This window comes from Hippoglossus stenolepis, chromosome 7 (genome assembly GCF_022539355.2).
Source record: "Hippoglossus stenolepis isolate QCI-W04-F060 chromosome 7, HSTE1.2, whole genome shotgun sequence".
In the NCBI taxonomy this organism is placed as follows: Eukaryota; Metazoa; Chordata; class Actinopteri; order Pleuronectiformes; family Pleuronectidae; genus Hippoglossus; species Hippoglossus stenolepis.
In genome coordinates this window covers 9864932-9887515 of record NC_061489.1, presented here as the reverse complement: position 1 = coordinate 9887515, position 22584 = coordinate 9864932, and the positions used below count along the sequence as shown (strand labels likewise).

General features: G+C 42.6%; 2 protein-coding genes across 4 annotated transcripts in view; one reads left to right on the top strand and one right to left on the bottom strand.

Annotated features, from left to right (window-relative positions):
* afap1l1a (actin filament associated protein 1-like 1a) overlaps nt 1-15904 on the top strand; it is a 29482-nt gene extending 13578 nt beyond the window's left edge. The window contains exons 1-19 of one of the 2 annotated variants that reach the window (XM_035161789.2): nt 423-693; nt 3809-3934; nt 4406-4489; nt 4611-4690; nt 5120-5255; nt 5988-6083; nt 6184-6398; nt 6498-6677; nt 6841-6924; nt 7417-7492; nt 8661-8780; nt 8861-9072; nt 9666-9811; nt 9950-10022; nt 10551-10665; nt 12683-12850; nt 13632-13807; nt 13899-14021; nt 14976-15904. In XM_035161789.2, the coding sequence (XP_035017680.2) occupies nt 639-693; nt 3809-3934; nt 4406-4489; nt 4611-4690; nt 5120-5255; nt 5988-6083; nt 6184-6398; nt 6498-6677; nt 6841-6924; nt 7417-7492; nt 8661-8780; nt 8861-9072; nt 9666-9811; nt 9950-10022; nt 10551-10665; nt 12683-12850; nt 13632-13807; nt 13899-14021; nt 14976-15002 (2292 nt within the window). In that variant the 5' untranslated portion in view covers nt 423-638 and the 3' untranslated portion in view covers nt 15003-15904. Of the gene's footprint in view, nt 1-422; nt 694-3808; nt 3935-4405; nt 4490-4610; nt 4691-5119; nt 5256-5987; nt 6084-6183; nt 6399-6497; nt 6678-6840; nt 6925-7416; nt 7493-8660; nt 8781-8860; nt 9073-9665; nt 9812-9949; nt 10023-10550; nt 10666-12682; nt 12851-13631; nt 13808-13898; nt 14022-14975 lie in introns of those variants that run through there. The other variant, XM_035161791.2, reaches the window with a different exon arrangement.
* An 82-nt stretch (nt 15905-15986) lies between these two features.
* On the bottom strand, nt 15987-21613 carry LOC118112461 (gamma-aminobutyric acid type A receptor subunit pi). 2 transcript variants are annotated; one of them, XM_035161792.2, is made up of 10 exons: nt 21326-21613; nt 19731-19813; nt 19481-19590; nt 19303-19370; nt 18993-19210; nt 18136-18218; nt 17825-17962; nt 17567-17719; nt 16828-17021; nt 15987-16727 (listed from the first exon to the last, which is right to left on the bottom strand). In XM_035161792.2, exons 2-10 carry the CDS (start codon nt 19781-19783, stop codon nt 16395-16397), a joined length of 1350 nt encoding a protein of 449 aa, XP_035017683.1. In that variant the 5' UTR covers nt 19784-19813; nt 21326-21613; the 3' UTR covers nt 15987-16394. The 2 variants fall into 2 exon arrangements, with proteins under 2 accessions (XP_035017683.1, XP_047196543.1); XM_047340587.1 differs by lacking the exons at nt 19731-19813; nt 21326-21613 and having other exon boundaries at nt 19481-19670.
* Nucleotides 21614-22584: the final 971 nt, after the last annotated feature.

The following is a 22584-nucleotide window of genomic DNA, read 5'->3' as shown; positions in this document are numbered from 1 at the left end:
CCCTGAGGCAACAAGTCAACCGAGTGGAACTCCTGAAAAGTCTCAACTTGCCTTTACCTACATCGCACAGCCTTCACTCACTCCTTTATCATTCACTTTGTGTTTTGAAAAACATTTATATACTGAAATGATCAACTGCAGCTTGATTTAAATTATGGTGATAAGGCTGCTGTACCAACGCCTTACTGGTTGTGTCAGTGGGTTCGCTGGCATCTTGTGGACGACAGACTGTGTGTACAGCTAGTTAAATGTTAATAATGTGCACTGAGGGAAAGAATGTGAAGGAATAAAGAATGTGAGTTAGCTATTAGTCCACATGTGTGTGTTTACACAGCAGGCCTTTCCCAGGTGCTATACGATCCCTGGGATTACAGCGGAGGGGGAGGGTTCAATAGAGCTACACAAAACACAGAGCACCACCACCTTCGTACCCCACCCAAAGAAAAGAGAGGAGGGGAGATGGAGTGTGGGAGGGGATGGAGTGAGATAACAGATCAGAGGGAGGAAGAGAGAGCTAAAGGGGAGTGTGTATGCAGCAGTAGGCAGCTCAGCTTCAATACAAAGACTGAACAGGACACACACAGTGAAAGGCTTTGAATGTGGAACATCTCCTGCAGTATCTGTGTGTCTATGAGTGAATGTTATTTTTTCACCTCCGGAAAATGGTGGGACTGTCATCCACTGCTGTTGAGGGTGAGTGTAGAAAGTTTTTATAACTCATCAGCAGATTAGAGCTGTAGGTAGATTAAGCTGATGAAGGATTGGTGAAGATATGGAAATGTATACCCAACAACCTAAACACGTAGAAACTGTTGAGAGGTCAGGTGATGTTTACTTTGTGCCTTAACCATCATGCCAGATTGATGAAATGCCAAGAAAGGCAGTAATCCTGAATTGTTGAGAAAGCAACAGTTTGCCACCCAGACTTCATAATGCAGTATTGTGATTTTTTTTTAAAAAAATTTTTTAAGCCTCTAAAGCCTCGTTTTGGTTTGCAAATTCTATGTGTGGTTAGCTGGTCTGCCAGCAACATTATTGTGCAACAGGGCTGCGGAATGAACAAATTGTCACTTTTGACACGCATGGGAAACTTTGTGTAAAAGAGATAAGCTCAGCATGCACGAGAGCCACATCTGATTGAGGTGGCATTATGCGTCATATTTTTTGGTTGTGTTAGCGCAGGTGCTCAACTCACTGACATTATCCTCCTCCCCCTCCTCTCTTTCACTCCCTCTGAAAGTCTTCTAATGTAAGCCTCTTTTAAAACTCTGAGTCTGCACTGTTAAACTAACTACTCCCTCTGCTACACACACACACACGCACACGCACACAAATGCACTTTGCAGAGTCTTGCACTATTAACAAGGTGAGGAATGTGTGTGGTGTTTAACAGCTATTGTCAGGGAACTGTGAGGAGGGAAATGTGTCAATGCTTTGAAAAGCTTTCTACATTCCCCTACCCATCTTTTGTAGGGTTAGGCTGGAATATCCCCTCATAATGTTTTTGTCAATGCTTAAAAGAAGCTGTAATCAGAGCTCGGATTAATGTCATGGTTTGTCCTTCTTGAAGCTGCAAACGTTTCAATTTCCCCTCTGTATGTCTTTGATTAAACCTTATCCAACCTGCTTTTATGTAGTGTTATCATCATATGGGGGCTTGTAGTTTCCCTCAGGTGCTGGGCTCACAATCTGTTTTATCTGGCTTTTGAAAGACATCAGAGGGAAACGTACACACACACACACACACACACACACACACACACAGAGTACCTATGAACAGTTGCAGCAGAGATTTAAGGGATCATGTGCTGTTTGAGATGTGTGAGTGCCCATGTGAGAAGAGCAGTGTTGATTATACAGGCATGACTGCTGACTGAAGGGTGGTCTTAAGTTCCTCACATGCCAGATACTGCAAAGTAATTCCTCTTTTTTTCTGTAAATGTAGATAATCAGCTTTTTGGACTTGCAGCCCAAGTGGGTTGTTTTTTATGAGTGTGTTGTCCTACTTCATGCTGACTCCTTAAAAGCACTGCAGCCTTGATTTCTGTGCACTATTTGATTTAGTGCTGAATGGTGTAAATCGCTCTCTGTGTGCAGGGAGTGAGTCATGCTGTGGAGAAGTTTCCTCCACTAGGGTAGGGGAAGCCCAGTGGTGCACTCGAGCCAGAATCTGAACAGCTGAAACCTCTGGCAGAGAGACAGCATTCACTAGGCCAACACATCCCTCGCTCATGAGTTTCCCTCCCTGAACTCCACTTACTTATTTCTGCTTTGTGAATCAGATCTTAATTAGGTAACATTACAGATCCTTGCATGAAAAGCATATTTATTATTTTTTTCAATGGATGGAAGCTGCTCTATTGAGAAGACACAGACAAACATGCACAGACAAACACACACCTTTTGTGTAGCTTTAGCTGGGCACTGTGTCGGCCCATAGGAAGACCCACCTCAGGAAAGTATGTCTGTCTTCAAGGAGTGGGAGCAGTCTGTGTGCTCCCACTCCTTGCACGCGCACACACACACACACACACTCCATAAATTCAGAGGACTACTTGTCTAACCTGAACCTTCACCCTTACCAAAACCTAACCTTAAAACATGTCTGTACCTTAAACTTTAATGTTCTATGTTATGGGAACTTATTTTTGTCCCCATAAGGAAGACAAGTCCCCATAAAATGACCGTAAACAGATTTAGGTTCCCACAACATGAGTAATAACTGGAACACACACATCTTACCACTAACTTTAACCAGGACTCATACGGACTTAAGTGCCTTTTCTAGACAGGTACAATGATCAACTGTTCATTTTCAAACCACCTCACTAAATACACAACTGTGTGCGTGCGTGCGTGCGTGCGTGCGCACTGGTTAGTGTAGTGTAACAGTTCTTGTTTCCAAATGACCGCACACCAAACAAAAAAGCTCTCTGACTCAGTGGCTGTCCCGTGGCTGACTCCAGGAAGATTCATGGGTCAGTGGCTCTGATGTGGTTCAACTGTGAAAATTGGCAGAGGGAGTAGACATACAAAAATGAATAGTAGGACACAGCAATAGAAAAGAAAGAGGATACAAAAAAATTAAATTATGGAGGAAAAAGGGAAAAATAAGGAGAGGGACTGGTGGCACTTGCTTGCGTCTGCCAAGAAATCAGACAAAGGAGGAATTCAGACACACACCACAACAGCAGCAGAGGTTCTGTTCTCAGGGTGTCCCACTGCTGTCAGAGGGAGACAGTTTATTTAAGTTCTGTTCTGAAAACAGGGAGTGGACCAATCCCACCTCCCAGATCAACACATGATGTGGAGGCCGGGGGGTCTGAGTCAGCTCATGACTTCAACTGTTGGATAAAGATCACGTCCCTGTGAATTAAACCTCTCACTGGTTTGCTCTGGAGTTTTGGGGTTTGTGCCAATCATGTGTTTGAGCAAACATCATGTCAGAGGTGCAGCTGAACTTTATTCATGCAGGATGTTCTGTTCTGCTTAAGATTCTTGTTTTTGGTGGCTTTGTATTCACTTGTCTTTGCTTCTGGGCTAATGAGCAATTAGCAAACCTGCTTCCTGTCACTCCTCCCTGGTGTTGTTGTTTAGTCTGGTTAGTAACAGGCAGACCGTGATAAGGTGTCAGATTGATATCGACAACCTGTGAAGCAAAGTGACAGAAAACACGGGAAGCAAAGCAGAATCGGCCTCTTTGACATTACTCCTGGGTTTGTTTGGACTTGTCAGCCCGACCTTTGCCCTCTCTGCTGATACACTGAACTTGCGCCCCCTCTGACATTTGCCCCCTGACCCTGTGCAGCCATGGAGGTGTTGGTGAATGAGCTGGGAGTTCTGCTGAAGATGCTGGACCAGGAAAACCTCAGCTCCTCCACCCAGGAGAAGAAGACATCAGTGTGGAACCTCCTGCAGCAGCTACAGCCGTCAGGTCAGAGAGAAATCACTGACACAGTGACTGTTCACTTAACTCTGTTCATACAGTATCATGGAAAATGTTGGTGCATTTCATTGTACTGAAGTTGTAGTTACAGCAGTTACCATTACAATATAATTAATATGATTCACAAAAATCCAGATCAGCAAAAAAAATTCACCCAGTCAGAGATGTTAAGAGACTTTTGAGAAACTCACAAAATGTGGACAAACAAACTATCACACAATGTTAAAGAAAAGTTTTGTGGTAATCCATCCAGTAGTTTTTTGTATAATCCTGCTAACTAACAAACAAATCCTCCTGTTTGGAGGAGGTAATGATTGCAGCATGTGCATCATCCACTTTTTTTTGTTGGATTTATCATTTATCCATTCATTTAGATTTCCACACATCCTATCCTCTGACGCTCAGCATGTTGTTACCACGCAGGAAGTTATTTCACATTTTCCTCTTCCTCTCTCTCAGTGCCGGGGACAGACTACATCTACATGAACTCAGCAGTTTACAGAAATGGCACCAGCTTTGTCGAGTCCCTCTTTGAGACATTTGGTGAGTTTGAGTTCCAGCACAGTGCTGTAAAACGCACAGCATTGTCGTCATACGAGCTGGTCATGCCTTCTTCATACAGTAAAGAAGTGGGAGTGTAACCGTGTGCTGTTGTCATTTATAGACTGCCAGCTCGGAGACCTGAAGGATGATGCAGATGATGTCAAAGAAGAAAACAACACCCAAACTGACACTTTAAATCAGGCAAGTTGCCAAAAGTTCCACACTCCCTCTCCTTTACCATAAATATCAATTACAAATGAAATACTGGCTTTAAATGCATGTGTGGGATGTGTGTTGTTTGATTTCCATCCTGTCAGCACTCAAATCCAAATCCAGCTTTGTAAGGAACCATTGCACCTCTAAACAAATGACTTATGGAGGCAAAGCAAAGAGAAACATTGGGAGTATATTCCTTGTTGTGGGGGCTTCCCGTGTACACGTCACTCTGCCAGCTGTTGGAAGAGTTAAAACGTCAGGATCCACTCAGAGTGCATGTGTCTAATTAATGGATCTCATTTTTAGGCTTATACACTCTATCTCTTTGATGATGCAGTTCTTTGGGTGTGAAAAAAAATGTGAGTGGTTGTGGTGGAAATTTGAGAGCTATGTTTGTGTGTCTCCTTTTGGCAGAGCTGTGCAGATTCCTCGGCCCTGCACTCAGCGGACTCTCCTCCCCCTCTGCCCACCACACCGCCTCCTGAGGAGTATTACGAGGAGGCGCTACCGCTCAGTCCTGGCAAACTGCCAGAGTACATCATCACTCGAGGTCAGCATCCTCCCGCCTCCGCTGAACTCACAGCAATCATGTCATTTTGGTGTAAATACCTCAAAGTCACTGCTCAGCATTTAAGTCACACACACATAAGATGTTTTCAGACTTGAACTCTGGAGAATACCCACACAATGAGGTCCAGAGTTTGCCTTTCACACATAAAAGGAGATACTTCCATAAGAAGTGCTCACAAAAACACAGAAATCTCCAGAGCGTTCAGATGACGAGTGATGCAGAGGCAGGATGTAACAAATTAGGTTGGGTCTGTAACATGTTTTTGTTATCAGCACTTCGACACTGGCATCAGCCCTTATTACCAAAAGCTGTCTTATGACATCTTTGTGAGTGTCTTCGACGTGAATGGCACTGCTTTTCATCTTGAGATATTTGTTTTCTGTTTGTTTGTTGAATCTGCCCACTCACTTGTGCGGAATCCTCCGGTAGATCTCCATCTGTTTTCTCACATGGGCTCATTTGGATGTTATTCAGTTTAACCAAGTTTTTATTCTGGGCCTGGCCAGAGAAACTCAACAGACAGTCTGGAGCCTCTCACTCATTTACGTTCCCACATACAGCCCCTCTGGATAATTTCAGGAGATTGTCCGGAGTTCAGTGCATGTCTGAAAGCAACTACATTGACATACAGCACTAGTACAAGTTACAATCAAGGGCACAATGAAACACAAGCACTAATTATTATTATATATTTTTTTCTCCCATTTACAGTCAGGTCAAGTCCTCCCAACTCTATAGAAGATGGATATGAAGATGCTGAAAATAACTACCCCACTACCTGCATAAATTCACACCGTAAAAACTCTTGTGAGTTATAAGAAACTAACCCTGAAAATAATCTGATTACAGGATAAAAACAGACAAAAGGAATAAATTAACTTCATGTTTTCTGTTGCTGCTCTCACAGACAATGATTCTGACGCTCTGAGCAGTTCATACGAGTCTTACGAGGAGGATGAGGAAGAGAGGAGCCCCGGCGTCCAACTCACTCATCAGTGGCCGTCGGATGAGAGCTCCATGCCTCCTGCCAGAGACTGTCGCATCTGTGCCTTCCTGCTGCGCAAGAAACGCTTCGGACAGTGGGCCAAACAGCTCACAGTCATACGGGAGAACAGACTACAGGTTAGAATTCACACACTCATTAAAGGATAAAAGCTCTTAACTTTCATATTTCTCTCCTTAAACCTAAAGTTTGAAAAACATTTGTCCTCCTTTCTGCAGTGCTATAAGAGTTCCAAGGACACATGCCCGTATGTGGACCTGCTGCTGCCCCAGTGCACTGTGGTCTATGCACCCAAAGACAGCAAGAGGAAACACCATGAGCTCCGGTTCACGTTGCCTAATGGCGATGCGCTGGTGCTGGCGGTGCAAAGCAAGGAACAGGCCCACAGATGGCTTGGAGTAAGCTGCACTCTGCTCTGTATTCCAGCTTAGATACATATGTATGCAGTTATACAGTAACACAGCCAGGAGTCATGCTGACAATCACTGGAAGTGGGTTTGGCAAACGTCTAAAGGAATTCACTGTAAAATGGAGGTTGACACATGTAAAATATCCCTGCAGGTTGTTAGAGAGGTGTGCGGTCAGAGCACAGGCCCTGAGGAGTCTGCATCTCCCGTCAGTCCAAGAAAAACTGAACTTGACAAGGTAAGTGTAGCAGAGAGGATGTTTGTGTAAGTTAGATCCTGTCGTTTTTATCCTCGAGACAATAATTCATTTTCACAGCCGAGCTGAGGAAAAGTAGGTAGCAGGCTGCAATTGTGTTGTCACCATAAATTTCCTTAAACAACAGTTTGGCTCTATAGTGCACAGTTATACCTGTGTTTGGCCTCCAGAACAAAGAGGAGATCTAATGTGATCGGGTGTTAAGAAATGATAGGGGTGGCAGTGAGTCAGTGTTGGAACAGGCAGATCCTCTTTTATAATGTTCTACCTGTCATAACTTAAACTGCAAAAAGCACAGAGAGAGTAGAGCAGAGCTGCCATAAATTTGGTAGGAGAAAAGGCAGCGGATGTTTGTGGTTATGAGACAGTATGTAAGAGAATGAAAGAATCCAGAGGTGGGTACATGTGCCAGCTCGTCTCAGGGATAGAAATTTAGTTTAATTCTGAAACTGTGTTTGTGTGTGTCTTCCTCAGAGGTTATCAGCAGAGAGGAACACATCTGATTCAGACAGTGTGGGTGTGTCAGCTGGAGATCACTGCAGAGAGAATGGTGAGACAGACACGCACATCCTCAAATCTGTACACCAGTTACACAGCAAAAGAAAAATAAACTTCCACTAAAAGGCCCATTTACCAGCTAGAGTGGGTCATCCACTAAACAGATCTTCCACTGACAGTTGTGCCAACAATGTATAAATGAAAAATTTAAACTTTCCCACTGGGTAATAAACCAATTAGACCGGACATTAAACAAGATGTGTCATAATAATATAAAAGATCTTAAAGAAGGTCTCTCTCTCTCTCTCTCTCTCTCTCTCTCTCTCTCTCTCTCTCTCTCTCTCTCTCTCTCTCTGTGTCTGTCTGTCTGTCTGTCTGTCTCTCTCTCTCTCTCTTTTTCTCTTTTTCTCTCTTTCTCTCTCTCTTTCTCTCTCTCTGTGTCTCACTCTCTGCCAAAACATCCAGCGTTTGATTTACCTTTAACAGCAGATCCTAATCTCGGTCAAACCTTCTCTCATGTGATAAGACTTCATTACTCTGTGAAGTGACTCGGACGGGTCGGGCTGGATTCGGACAGAACAGTCACTCGGTCACTACTCGGTTGGGCTCGGGTCGGCCAGAAAAATTTGCCCAAATTACACTCTACACAGCTGCTATACAGAGAAGACACTTTCACAAGTATTGATAACTGGTGATGTTGGTGCTTCCACTGATACACAAGATGAACCAAACAAGTTTTTATGTCTATAAAAATGAAAGAGACAGTTATGTAGTCTGTGCATTTAAAAAAGTACTGCTAATAGATGCACTGTATGAATATGTGTGTGAATGGCAAACTGTACTGTGTTGCATCCATATTTATTTGGATTTCAGCCACATCTCTATTATGGGATGTACGAGGGCTTTCAGAAACCTCTGACTTTCCCAGTCATAATTATCACTGGGATGTGTGGGCTGTTTACAAGTCAGGAAGATAAATGCAGCATTAGGTCACAGCAAAGTTCAACACAGTTGAGTTATTTCCATGAAAACAGAGCATTTGCTGATGAAGACCATGAGATGCAGCTCTGGGAAAAAATGCTAGTATGTTTTATCTTGAGTCAGGATCTAGAATTTCCTCAAGGGGGTTCCCTCATGTTTTAAGTTAATGTCAAGTGTCATATTCTAAAGATGAATTTGGACGAAAGATCAACAGTGGAATCCTTAACTTTTTCATGTAGGGAAGGTGAAACGAGGAGCTATCGCTGCAGGCCGAAAAATCACTCGCATCATCAGCTTCTCCAAGAAGAAGCCCCCTCGGCCTGGTGATCCCCGGACGTCCTTAGGCGACCCTCGACAAGGTCAGACCCTGCCTCGCATCACTCTTTAGTTCTCACAAGATTGTAGACGCCTCATTTTATTTTCCCTCCTCACAACACAGGCAACCTGTCGGTGCTGGTGAACCAGGTGTGGCGGGAACAGTGGTGCTGTGTGAGCAGAGGCTTCCTGTACTTCTACCTTGACAAGGGAGACACTCGAACCTCTCTGCCTTCACTTCCTCTCCTCAGCTGTGAGGTGGTGCCGGGGCTTGGACCCAAACACCCTTTTGCGTTTCGGATCCTACGCAACGGCAAAGAGGTGGCTGCTATGGAGGTAGAGTACCTTGATTATCTTACTTTATAGTTGCACTACTCAATATTTTTATATAACTTAGTGTCAAAGGACTGTGTGTGATGTGATGAGAGCAGCACCTAGTGAATAACAGAGAATTATCACTGGACTCTGCAGTTTCCCTCAGATTTACGAAGCATTTTATCACCTTTCAGCTCATCGTTTCCCTTTAGAAGGCTTCAACTTTATTGCTCTCATCAACCTTATCTTGAGCAGCATCAGCAAACGGCTTTCAACATTGAAGCTCTGATAAACACAATGTAAGCTTCCTGTCCAACACCAAACAGAATGAAAAGTCATTTGTACTTTAGCTGCTAAGATTCAGGAGGTGGTGGAGACCAAAAACAAAGCACAAAGAAGAGTGGATGTTTTACTTGCATTAGTTTAGAGGGGAGATACTTCAAATTAATTCTGTATTTGCTGTGTTATCTGAAGGTGTAACGAGGTTACTATTGCTAAATAATGTTGTGTTTACGGCTTGTTTCAGTGGCCCCATGTTGCCAGAAACACTGTTTTACCACCTGTAATGTTCAAATTCTGGTATTTCAAAACTGATTCGTCCTGTCTCCTTTTAGGCTGCCAGCTCTGATGAACTTGGACGGTGGCTGGGTGTCCTCTTGGCAGAAACAGGCTCTACCACAGACCCAGAGTCGCTGCATTACGACTATGTTGATGTGGAAACCATTGCTAATATCCGTGACGCTGCACGTAATTCCTTCCTGTGAGTGAGACTGTCTGGTGGAAATGGGGGGGGATGGGGTTTTGGGATATTTGGATAAGGTCAGTGCAAGGCCACCGACCAGAGCGGGGATGCTTTGACCTTTCTCTGACTTAATTTCTCCCTTCTCTCTGATCCTAGGTGGGCCACCTCCTCCAGCGGTGCCTCTCCAGACTCCAGAACATATGATGAGGTCTCTAATGAGGACATGCAGGTGGGTTGCATGTGCACAGACCTGCACACACTTTCCCAAAGTTCACTTAAATCTCCTGTGTAATGCTTGACTTTAATATGACAAAATTAGAGGCTGTGTGTCTGTGTGTGCAGCTGTTTGGGATGGTCCCCGTCTGAATATGACGCCCCATATCAGTCACCCCCACAGACAGACAGTGCTCTGTTACACGCCTATCAATGACGGCTTTTTGTGGGTCAGAGACAAAGTACTGTGTGGTCACAGGAGAGAAAAAAGACTCAAAAAAAAAGCAATCAAACTGATGACAGCAAAGCAAGAGGTCAGGGCACTTTTACAGCCTGTAAACCTCTTTCTTAACCTCACTGACACACTTAAACACTGACCCACTCACATCCTACAGACACAAACATACACACCTCAGCGGCCTTAAGCCAATGAATCTAAAGATTAGTTTATTGCTTTGCCTTCTTTTTTCTCTTCTCTCCTCGTCCTTTTTCATCCTTCTCACATCTGTCATGTCCTCCCTCCCCTCCTCTGCACTCCACCCAGTCAGGGGAGAACCACAGGCCGCAGTCTGGGAATCAAGGGAAGCGGCGCTCAAGTTTCTCAAGCAGCGACTCCGACAGAACTAAACCATTAGTTTCCCTCAAGCGGACTGGCTCAAGTAAGTGTGATTGGTTGGTTTTCCAAAGTTACACTGCTGTACTTCTATTGGTCTGTTCTTTAGCAAAGCCTCATGCAAAGCTTATTCAAAGTCTTCTGTTGAAAAGGCAACTAAGTAATTACATGAGCATCTTATTCAACTGGTGGATTTCAATTAAAGAGACTAATTGTGAGAAACACATTAGTTCTATAGGGAAATGTATTTTATATCTAAGGTGCATAGCATCTAAAAGTCAATTTACTTAAGGTGGTCTTAATTCTCTGAGCTTGTTCTAGCAGACTGCAGCGTGCACATATGGGGTTTAGAGCCTTGACTCTTCTATACTAGAAGATGATTTAAATATGCAAATAGCTTTTGCGAATATATTTTATGAATGAAAAGGGGACAGTGTTACTCTCACCTGTGGGATAGATGTTTTGTAAAGAATGCACTGATGGCTCTCTCAAATGAATAAAGGAAGGGCACAGTGTCTACTAGCTTCATGAATTTGTGTTGGTCTAATTGTTTTCTGCCCTTTTTAAACGGACTGTGTCTTGTAAATGAGGCAAGTTGTAGTTTGAAGATATAATATGTAACAATTTGTCTTTCAAATGTAAAAAAATTACAAAACCTGTGTTATATATTTCGTACTCATGGTTTTGTCTGTTTCTGCTATAGCTTCTGGGGCAAAGATAGTTTTGATTAAAAGACCCCCAGTGGCCAAAGTTAAACATTGTATGTGTAACTTTGTATTTTGAAACAATTCCATTTCCTGGTGAATTTACATTCTATATTAGGACTATAAGATGTAGAAAAAACAATCTATTCTTTTTTTCCTCTTCAACAACAATGTTAAGCTGTTAAGTGAAAAAACTATACTGCAGTTCTATGAATGGTATTGATATAGTTTGTGAAGAGAAGAGGAACTGAAATTGATCCTTGTGGAACACCTTTTTTTAACATTAAGAAGTTTAGGTAAAACACCATCAGCCACAACACATTAAGATTTGTTTTGCAAGTAATTTTTAACATACGAAAATCTGTAGGTCACTTCACTCACATATTGGCATCTATATTATATTTAAGACATTATGACCGAGCAATAAATACACCTGCACAATGCAAGTTTTTATCTGATCTTTTTAAAATTATTGTTCAGGCAGCCAAGCAGCTGAGATACATGTACAGTTCAATGAAATCTTATTAGATTTGACTTCTCGACTTTGCACCCCTCCATTTCCATCTATCCCTCTGAAAAATAAATAGATAAATAAATAGAAACTATAGCAGCCTGCTGCCCTTCGAAGGAAACAACTAGTTTTACAGATGGTCCATTATAATATATTGTGTCACACAGCAGTCATATATTCCAAAGCTCTAGTTTTATTGTAACTTATACTATTCATACAGTCACTTCAGTGGTGTGCCAATTCACTGACAGTCGTAAAATCTGAGCTCTCATCCGGCTCAATATTCCCTCTTCTCTCTCCTCTCAATCATCCTGTTATTTTCCATCTATAATCTTATCCCATCTCTCTGTCCGCTCCCATTTGCTCCACCATGTCTGTCGGACTCTAACATTACAAATAAAGAAGTTGAGCGTCCAGGGTTTAGGAAAGTGATATTGGTGTGGTCAGACAGCTCCGTGCTCTTCTCTGCGCTGTTTCACAGGCCTTCACTGTGACGTCCTGACACTTCAAAGAGCCGGCGCTCTCCAGGGCTGAAAGCTTCAGGATGTAACCTGAGATTTATTGGACACTCGCATTAGATCCGCTGTCTTGCCTCCTTGATCTACAGGAGTCTGTGTGTTTATCTTTTATTTGTGCATCGTATCCTTGTTCCCTCACAAACATTCTTGAATTAAGAAATAAGGTCACATGAGAGTGCTGCAGTTTTGTATGACTTGTAGAGCTGGTGTCACTCCCTTCGTGTGAAGAGTGTGATATTAAACAAGATGAGAAGACGGAACACTGTGAGACATTTTGTCTTCTTCCCATAACCCCTGCACGTCTGACCTCTCACCTTTGCTCCCGCCCAGATGCCAATCAGTATGGAAGGTATGGGAAAACACGAGCGGAGGAGGATGCCAAGCGTTACCTTAAAGACACAGAGGTGCTGGAGAGGGAGAGAGATGGGATACGAAACACACTGGTGACCCTACGACAAGAGAAGAGAGAGCTGAAGGAAGAGTTAAAGACGGCCTCTGGTACGGAGATTTAAAACACAACTGCAGATGCTACTCAAATAGTTTTTGGTAATGTGTGGATTTCACTCCAGACTTTCCAAAATCAGAAAAATGTAACTGAACCTTTTTATGTGTCGACTGTTGTCTTTTATATGTTTATTGAGAAATTATATTGAACTGCTGGATACTCTAGTATTGAAGAAAGCCTGCACACAAGGCTTGGATATCAAATGCAGACATCTCTGCTCTGTATGTGACCTTGACCTCCGTTATTAAAGGGCCATGTGAGCGGAGAGTTTCCCTACAGGCCTCAATAAACCACCTAATTGCTCTTATTAAAACTAAATTCCTTCTAAATCTAATTAATTTCATCTAGTTTCACATAGTACACACATACTCATGTACACATTCCATTTCAGATAAGTTGGGATGTGGGGAGAAGTTTTCACTATTTTCTAGATTAAGTTATCAGCAAAGTAATCAATTATAAAAATAAGTTTGTTGCAATAGTTTTTTTGCAACCGTACATAAAAAGGTAAGCAGCATTCTAATGCTGTAGCTAAGTTTAGGTACTTCAAGGTAGTAATCTTAACATTTGTAAATAAGCATAATTTCTGATTTGATGGTGACACACAACATTATAAGTAATGCCTGGTTCATTCTAAATTTATTAACTAATTATAATTATTTATTTTGAAAGCCATCCTGTATTTAGAGGACATGGAAATACAAATGCTGCTGTCGTAGTCTTAGTTTGTCTCATTGTGTTGTGTATATGTTTTATACGTCCATGTGTTTGCAGATAAGAGGAAGTCCTCCATGAACAAACGTGTGTCCCATCTGGAGGAAGTGTGTCGAGCTAAGGAGGCAGAGAGGGTGGACCTGGAGCTGCGACTCTCAGAGGTCAAAGAAAACCTGAAGAAGAGTCAGGCAGGTGGAGCACTGGGTGCACCAGTCGAGGCTAAACCACCTTCTAAGGTATATTTTGTTGTTTCATGTGGAAAGATTTGCTTACATGCAAACCTGTGAGTACATGCTTCTATTTACTTCTTTACTTTTTTGTGTGTAGGCCTCCAACAAAAAGAGGCAGAACATCTACAGTGAGTCACTACCAGTAAATTGTGCCTCAGAAATACGTAGGAGACCTCCGTCTGTCTATGCTTCTACAGGAACCGTCATGCAGAAAGCAAAGGTAACAATCATCCAATTCCTATTGGTCTATTCTTATTTCTTTATCAGAGAGGACGACAAATAGAACGACAGCAGAATGTGTTGTTATCATCGAGTGCGTTTTCACACAAACAAATAATCTGTCTGGGTGTTTGTGTGTGTTGGTGCTTTGTCATTTTGGACATTTACACTGAAGTACCTGTATGTGAGTGTACTTTATGTGATTGTGATCAAATTGGATTCGGTCACTACACGTGGATGTTAGATGTTTGAATACAATATAAGAAGTCTTTTTTTTGGAGCTAGCAGGGATTGTACTGTTTATACGGATGTTAACTTGGACTTTGATTTACATTAATTGTTAAGTGAAAAGAAGTCAGTGTGATAAACTAGTACATTGTGTTACTTGCTACTTGGGGTTTTGAGTACGAGTAAACAAAATAACTTCTGCAACTGTCTGAGTGGAGGCCAAATGTATTTATAATTTATATGTTCTCATTATTGATTAATGCGATCATTGCTGTAGACATTACTTTGAGTGTTGTGATAGTGGCTGTAGCTTGCAGTGCTACACAGTCATTCAGCCATAACCTAAATTATTTAGCCTCCTAATTCGCCTTTGTTTGTTATTTTATATAAAAAGTTGTTCGCAAAGCTGTGTTGTATTTGTTATTGCTGATTATTTTGTTTTAACAATAGTGTCTAGAACAGCCATTCTGCTACATTACTGTAAATTACAAATTACTCAACTGACTTAGATCTATTTTTTTGTTTTGTGTTTTTCTATTTAGTTGTATGTAGACACATTTCTCTATTATATAAGACTATGTTAACTAAACTTGTTTCATTTGTTGGCATGTATATTCAGTATAGCTTATTACTACTCTTCATCTGTGGTTATTTGAAATTAATTTCTTGAAGTAATTGCCTCATTTTCACATTATAATTAAATCTCCTAACCTTTCTATTTCTTCAGGAATGGGAGTCAAAGAAAGGAACCTAAGAGAAGCATCGTTAAAAGGACTGATGTATCAAGGTGGGACCTGTAATCCCACAAAGGACAACCTCCCTCCACATAAATTGACTGTAATGAAAGAATTCCGCCACTAGGTGGAGGTACATCCCACTGAATATCCTCTCCTATCTTCCTCAGAGGACTTCACATCTTCCGTATCCAAGTATTTTCATTGTCTGTGGTTCAAACTGAAACAGAGAGAAATCTTGTGTTGAAGAAAGACTCATGAAAAGTGTATTGAAGAGAGTATAGAATGCAATGTCATGGAAAAGCAACAGAGGATTGTGTTGGAACCAGTGTTGCATTAAGTGAAATGTGAACATGCCACATGGGTAAGTTAAACTAAGACATGTGATGTGTTGGAAAAGAAGAGGATTAGAGGGCAGTTTAAGCCATGATGTGCCTGTTATGTGACTTAACGTCTTTATGTTCTGCCTGTACATACTGAGCCATGACTACTGTTTTATATACTTTATTCTTTTTCTAATATACAATGTTTTACTTCTCATCATCATGATGATTTACCCGATATGAGTTTTCAGCTGCAGTGCTGTGGATCGATGGCGCGTCAATATTTTTTGATTGCACTCAGCTTCTCTGACACTCAAAGCTGTTCAGTGATCGTCTGCTTAATGATCTGGCTGAAACCAAACCCTACATCTACTTGACCTCGCTATAGAAAACGGAGTGACTAACAAAGCAGTGACACAAACCATCCTTGAGAATGAGAAAATCTGCCCTCTATCATTTTAACAACTTCTCCTTCTGAACCTGTGGATGTCGTTTGCACTTTATCGTTCTTCTACCTGGATAAGAGAAAAAATGTCTTCTTTCCTCCGCCATACATTACAATAGAGATTTCTTCATTAAAATTCACCTACGTATGTTCAGGTACTGACTTTTAATTTCACATGAGATGCTGTGAAGAACGTACACAATATATGATCTCATACAAGCAGCGTATGAAAGCCAAAACAAGCAAAAAACACATCTACATCAGTCACTTAATGAAGGCAACTCATTGCAGCACAGTATAGTGTGGCGCAGTTCAGGCAGCCAGGTAACTTCCTTATTTGTTATATGGATTTGTCAGCAATCCTCACTTTTACATGTTTATCTCTAGGTAGCCATCCATCCACACACCAAACTGCTTTCAATACTGATTTATAATCTAAAGCTGGTTCCTCAGCCCGAGCCCATTGATTTTCATTAATTTGTAGCCCTATCTGTGGGACAAGCAGGTTTTCTATGTATGGTACAAAAAGGTTGCTTGGTCAGTTGTGATCCAGGCAGTGGTGACTGGAATTGGGTCTCGAATGAGGAGGTAGATCAGCTTCACAATGGTGACATTGACTAAATGTAGCAGCTTGGAACCAGCGCTCAGAAAAAGAGATAGTACAGCCAATAGAGGATATTGACAAACAGGAATGCAGTGGGGAAGACTGTGCGGGCGTGGCGGTCAATGTTGTGTGGGTTTTCCACAGTGAAGGCAGATGCAGCCCTGCGAGACGCATCCTTCACCGCGGACAGGCCGCACCCCTGTCCCGACACCTTCTCTTTGGGTCCAGTGTCGCTCATGGCGTCGCCATTCTCCGAGCGCTCCGTTGGCTCCTCTGCCGTGGAGCTGATCGCCACAGACTGCTTGGGTTGGGTGGATCTGACAAAGGGGATGGAGCTGTTTCCGTTGGACTCGATGAACTCCTTCAGAAGATCCTAACAGACGGACAGAAAGATGTACTTACAATGTCTTCATCATCTAAACTGAAAGTTCTGCTTTTTCATCTCGTTTTTTCAGTACAAATATGCTGCTTACTCTGTGTAAATCCTCGATGGTCTGGTTCTGCATGGTGTAAAAGTGGGCGAAGGCATACTCCAGCAGTGCACCAAATATGAAAGTGAAGCAGATGCCCAGGTACACGTCTATAGCCTTAATGAAGCAGTTGGCGTTGGGCAAAGATGTCCGGGCGCCCATCATCAGAGTGGTCATGGTTAAGACTGTAGTCACGCCTGTAGAACACATAATGTTGTCTTATACATAATCCTTCGGAAGTCGGTTCAGACATGTTTGTGCAGCCCCTTAATTATCTAGCGGCTCACTAATTTGACCTCCAGTTAGTTACTGATTGGCCAGTGGTCTGAGTAAACAATCTAATCATCAAGCTGTGTGTGGTTAACTCGTGTTGCTCTGAGGTAGTGATGTGTGTTCAATCGATGCAGGATAGTAGAATACATCTCTGAGCTTGATTCACTGAACTGCATCATGGTTAATAGCTGGTGAGAGTGAACGGTTGTTTCTCTGTATAGCGGCTCTGAACAGAGTGCACCCCGCCTCTCGCCCAATGCCAGCAGGGATTGGCTCCAGCTCCTCCAGTATAGCAGTACAGATGATGGAGGCATCAGCTGATGTGAATCATATATGATCATATAGGGACACTGTGTGAATCAGTACCTAATTAGCTTCATGTTGTACGCTGGAAGTTATTCTTCTATTTGGGTCAAAATGATATAACATGAACATACAGTATAGTAAAAGCAATCGGGATAGTACTGACCAATGCAGGTTCTAGCAGGCACAGAGGACTGGCTGATCCAGAACGAGACCCAGGAAAGAACCACGAGCAATATGGAGGGAACATACGTCTCCAAGATGAAGAACAACACGTTTCGACGCAGCGCAAAATGCAGCACCAGCTTTGGGTATTGTCCTGTGAAGACACACGATGAAATGTTGAAGACAGTGTGTTACATCTGTGCTCTACCTTAGGTTCCCTCCACAGGTGAGGTGAATTCTGGGATTTGAAGTGTTGCACCTGTTTCGTACACAGCCTCCGACACCGATGTATAGTAGGTCTCGATGCTGTACTGAGCCAGACGCAGCGTGTTGAGACCCTTCACTGAATCATTCCCTCTGGTCCAATAGAACACCACGTCCTGCAGGTTGTAGCCCCCTGACCACAGACACGCACACACACACATAAGTCATGTTGAATCTGACCTGGCGAGCAAAACATTGTCTCTAAAGATTGATACTCACGAAACTGATGTGGATGATGATGAAAATGGTAATGGTGATGATAATGAGGTGGGGGGGGGCTGATGGAGCCTCACAGGTATTACTCACAGCTCTCCAGCTGTAGAGTGCACACCTGTCTGTCCATGGGATACTTGGTCAGGTCCATGTTGCAGGCGATCGTAGCTGTGATGCTGTTGTGTGTGTGTGTTCATAGAAGAAAAAAACACGTTGGCAACCTTCAAAATCTCTAAGTCGTTTGATGTAGAACAGGGTAATTAATAATTAGTGAGCATGGAAAACTCTCTGCCCCTGAGCAGATAAAGACTCATATCTGAAGTGCCAACATTTCTGTGCATGAAGAATTAATTATATAATGATGTAATAGAGATGCAGGGCATTTGAATCTAAATTCTTCTGTTGATGTATATGTGTCCTAATGTAGTGAATTGGACTTTTATATAGGAAAAAGACTCAGTAAAGTCAGGAATCACAATGCTTTCCTACATCCCTCATGATTTAAAAAATGACCCTGCAGAGAATTGACCTCACTGTCCTCCAATAAAGCTGTTCAGTCACAATAAAGCTCTCAGTCGGTGACACACGACCGATAGGACGTCATGACACAGTTCTTCTGTGGCCGGGAGCGACTCTGCAAACATTCCCTCACACAATCTGAACTATTTGAGCGACAGGAATTCAGAGTAATTCCCTTAAGTTAAACTGTATGACGAGTGATGATACATAAGAGTTTATTTTAAACCCAAGGCCAAGTCACTGCTGATTAGTATGACAATCACGTAAGAAAATATCTTCAAATTTCTTCTTATCTTCCAACATTTCTGTGTGACTAGTCCCCTTTCATTTTCTATTCTGAAAATTAAGCCTCATCTAAAAAGCTTATTTTGTGAGATAAGCAGCAAATGTCAGTAAATGTCAAATCTAAACCTCATAGAAAAAAAGAGTACCGAAGTGCGTATAGAACAGTCCCATTGCTGAAGATGCGTATGAGGCGGTTTTCCACCGTGACGTCATGCAGGAAGGAACGCTTGGAGTCTGGGATGAAGGTGTCCGGGATCCAGAGGAGTGACACCAGACGTCCGTCCAGACTGACGCTCTCGTTTCCAGGAAACACCAGCCTGGAATCACGCCAGCGCTGACGCAAGAAGATGGTCGCAGTGTAGTCCTGAGAAGATGACGTAAACCACCAGTCATTTGTCATTCATTCATTTTCCCTCATTCACCCAGTGACACAGAAAAGCTGCCAGGGTCCTATACCATATTGATTTCGGAGATGGCATCGATACTGGCGATATCGAGGCTCATTCCAATTTCGACAGGACCCTCTATCAAAGATATGGAGAGATCAAATGAGTCAATTTTCAATTAGGGCCTTGAAATGGAAGACCACTCAAAGAATGTTAATATAACGATCATTTTTCAAGCTCCTTCCTACCATTAAAATTAGGTCTGAGGTAGCGGTTGTATCCTTTCATCAGCTTCTGAATGGTTGGCTGAAGCTGAGAGTCATTCCACTCGCCCCAGTGGTTATGGAACATACAAGCACTGATGCAAAAGAGAGAGAGGGTGAAGGAGGAAAATGGACAAAAGCTGTTTGTGTAGAGCATTTGTATTGCCTGTCAATATCAGTGTGTGGTTTCGACTGTGTGTGTGTGAGTGTGTGTGTGGGACCTAAGGTCACTCACTCCTCTGTGATCGTCAGGCAGAGGATCATCAGCGTGAGCGGCTGCACAGACATTGTTGATCAGCAGGGCAAAGGTCAGCAGCTCTGGCCGGGGGATACAGGTGCATTACATGAATCACTGACCACTACTCACACTGCAGCACATTTTTAATGGGATAGAGCAGTGTCGCCATGGTGTGAGTTCTCCCTGCACCAATACGCGTCAAATTTACCAGAAGCTGGTATTGATTTACTCCCCCCTGCCTTTATGAATGACTGCTCTATTTGACACTCTCACACACACACACACACACACACACACACACACACACACACACACACACACACACACACTCCATGACTCTGGAGGACATGATATTTATTTCCTCTTAACTTGCGCTAACCTTAACTATGACTCTACCAAAATCCTGATCCTAACATGATCCTATTTTACCCTAATCCTAACATTACCCTGTTCTTGATATTGTCCTAATCGTAACTTTACCCTAATCCCCAAATTACCTAAATCCCAATTTTTTCCTAATCCAAATATTACCCTAATCCTAATTTAACCCTAGTCTTGATATTACCCTAATACCAATTTCACCCGAATCCAAATTTTCCCTAATCTTAATATTTTATTCCTATCCTTACTATATCCTAATATTACCCAAATGATTTACATTATGGGGATTGTCTCGATATGGAAGACAAATCAGCGTAATTAGATTGTGTTAACAAGTGTAGTTCCCCACAGAATACAGAATACCTTGGACACACACACACGGTAATAACCGCAGTGTCTAGATAAGGACACAGAGGTGTTTTGTGTGTTTCCTACACCACACAAGTGTGTCGTATAGAGTCGTCACCTGCTGATGAAAATGTCCACTTCCTCATGATTTATTCACAAAGCCTCCCTCATAACTAATCCTGTATCCAACTCATCAAGGATTCCTGGTTGTCTGGTTGTTTCTCACCACCTCCCCTCTCTGTTTCAGATAAATATCACTGCCATCATACTTTCCTCTCACTAATCAGATTCTGTAATGCGTGTGTTTGTGTTTCCAGCTATCCCCAGAGCACTTTGTGCAAACATTGTATTGACATGTTGCCAGAACCTTAGAAAAAGCCATACCATTAAATATTCAATGTATTATTTACACAGCACAAGAAGAATACTGATTGTTTTTTCCATCCTAATGGAGGAAATGACAGTTTCAGAGTGGCAGAACATCATTAAATTAATTTCTCTACACATTGCAGTCATGATTATTTCATGCCAACATATTTTTCTTTTTTCATTCATTTTCCTGTGTACTGCTTTGTAGTTTAGGTGTCAGGAGATTTTGTTGTTCTTCACTGGTTTGTGCTTCGTTTCCTCTCATTCCTCTTTGAGTCCACACTTCATCAATCACTTGTTGGAAAGTCATGTATTGGCAAACTACAGATTAGCATATTTCTCTGCAGTATCTTGTTTCTTTTCTTTACTTTGGCTACAAGTGGCATGCACACACTGAGAACCATCTCTACATTCCATCTTCTCTGCAGCTTTACATTTTTACAAGTGCACCATCCTTTCATTTTCACATTTTTCTTTCCGTCTAATTCTCCTACCTGTTTCAGTCCTCTGGTTTTCTTTCTCCACCTCAGGTCACTCCTCTTCTGTCTCTGCTCCTTCCTTTGTTTCCTCCTCCACACTCCTCTGTTTTTCCCCTCTCCCTGTAATCTTGCCAGTGGCTGGGATTATTCCCCTTCCTCTACTCACCGATTAAATCTCAGCGTTTGCTCCCATCCACCAATAAATCACAGCTGCCTCTGTTATTTGGTCCTGGTGTGAGTGGCTACTGGTTGTTTTACAGTTTGTGCGTCTCCCTCTGACTCTCTGCACATCTGTATTCATCTCCCCACAGAGCCACTGTGCCACCCCCCCCACCCCACTCCCCTCCTCCTCCTCCTCCTCCTCTTGCACTCTCTCTCCCTCTCTGTTTATGCCATTCACCCTCTCACTTACGCTGCATCTATCCCCCTCTTCCCCCCCAACTCCACATGCACACACATTAACGTCAAGTTGGATTGCCCTCACCACTTCTTTATTACCTCCCACACCTTCTCCCTCCCTTAATCTCCAGCTACCTTCTTTTTCCTCCAGGTTGCACCGACACCAGCACCTCCCTCTGGGCTTCAAAGGTCCACTCTCTCCCATTCAGACATGCCCTCTCCCTCCTCACCTCCAGCTTATCTGGATAAATTTCCTCTCCTGCCTCCGTCTTCACTTTCATGAAACCCCCATGTGTCTCCTATCTTGCTTCTCCGCTGTAGTCCCAAATGTGTAATTTCCAAATCTAATGTCTCTTTTGTTGCTGATGCTGATTATTGGATAGGAGCAATAGTCTGATATTTGTAATGGTGAATTTAACTAAGTCTTAATCTCTATTAGCTCTCTGCTCTCTTTTGGCTTGGTAGCTTCAAGCTTCAATTTCAACTGCACTGTATATAGCCTGACCCCAAACAGTCCACTGGCAGGGGCTGCAGCATGTGTAGAGAACGCCTCGGGGGTATAGTGCCACATAACACCTTATTAGATTTCAGTGCAGCCACTCAACCTGCTGCAGCCCATTCCCCAGTATAATGATTTAACTGGTCATTAACAAGCCGATATGTGGCTTTACTGGTTTATTCAGTGTCGCAGTAGCACAGTGTTCTCACTAAGCTCTTCTATCCTCAGTTCCTTGCTGTGGCACGGCATGGTTATATTCTGGAATAACTGGGGTCTTTTAGTTGTAATGGATTAAAAGGCTGAAAAGCAACTTGAAAGAACATGAGATAATCAGAGATGCATCCACCTCCAGAATCATGGGAGCGCACACACCGTC

Coding starts and splice junctions, on each gene's coding strand:
- LOC118112461 (XM_047340587.1), bottom strand. CDS start 19,652: ATGCTCTACACAAACAGCTTTTGTCCATTTTCCTCCTTCACCCTCTCT. Junction 19,211..19,302: donor CCATCTCCGAAATCAATATG/GTATAGGACCCT, acceptor TCATCTTCTCAG/GACTACACTGCGACCATCTT. Junction 16,728..16,827: donor CCATCGAGGATTTACACAGA/GTAAGCAGCATA, acceptor TCCGTCTGTTAG/GATCTTCTGAAGGAGTTCAT.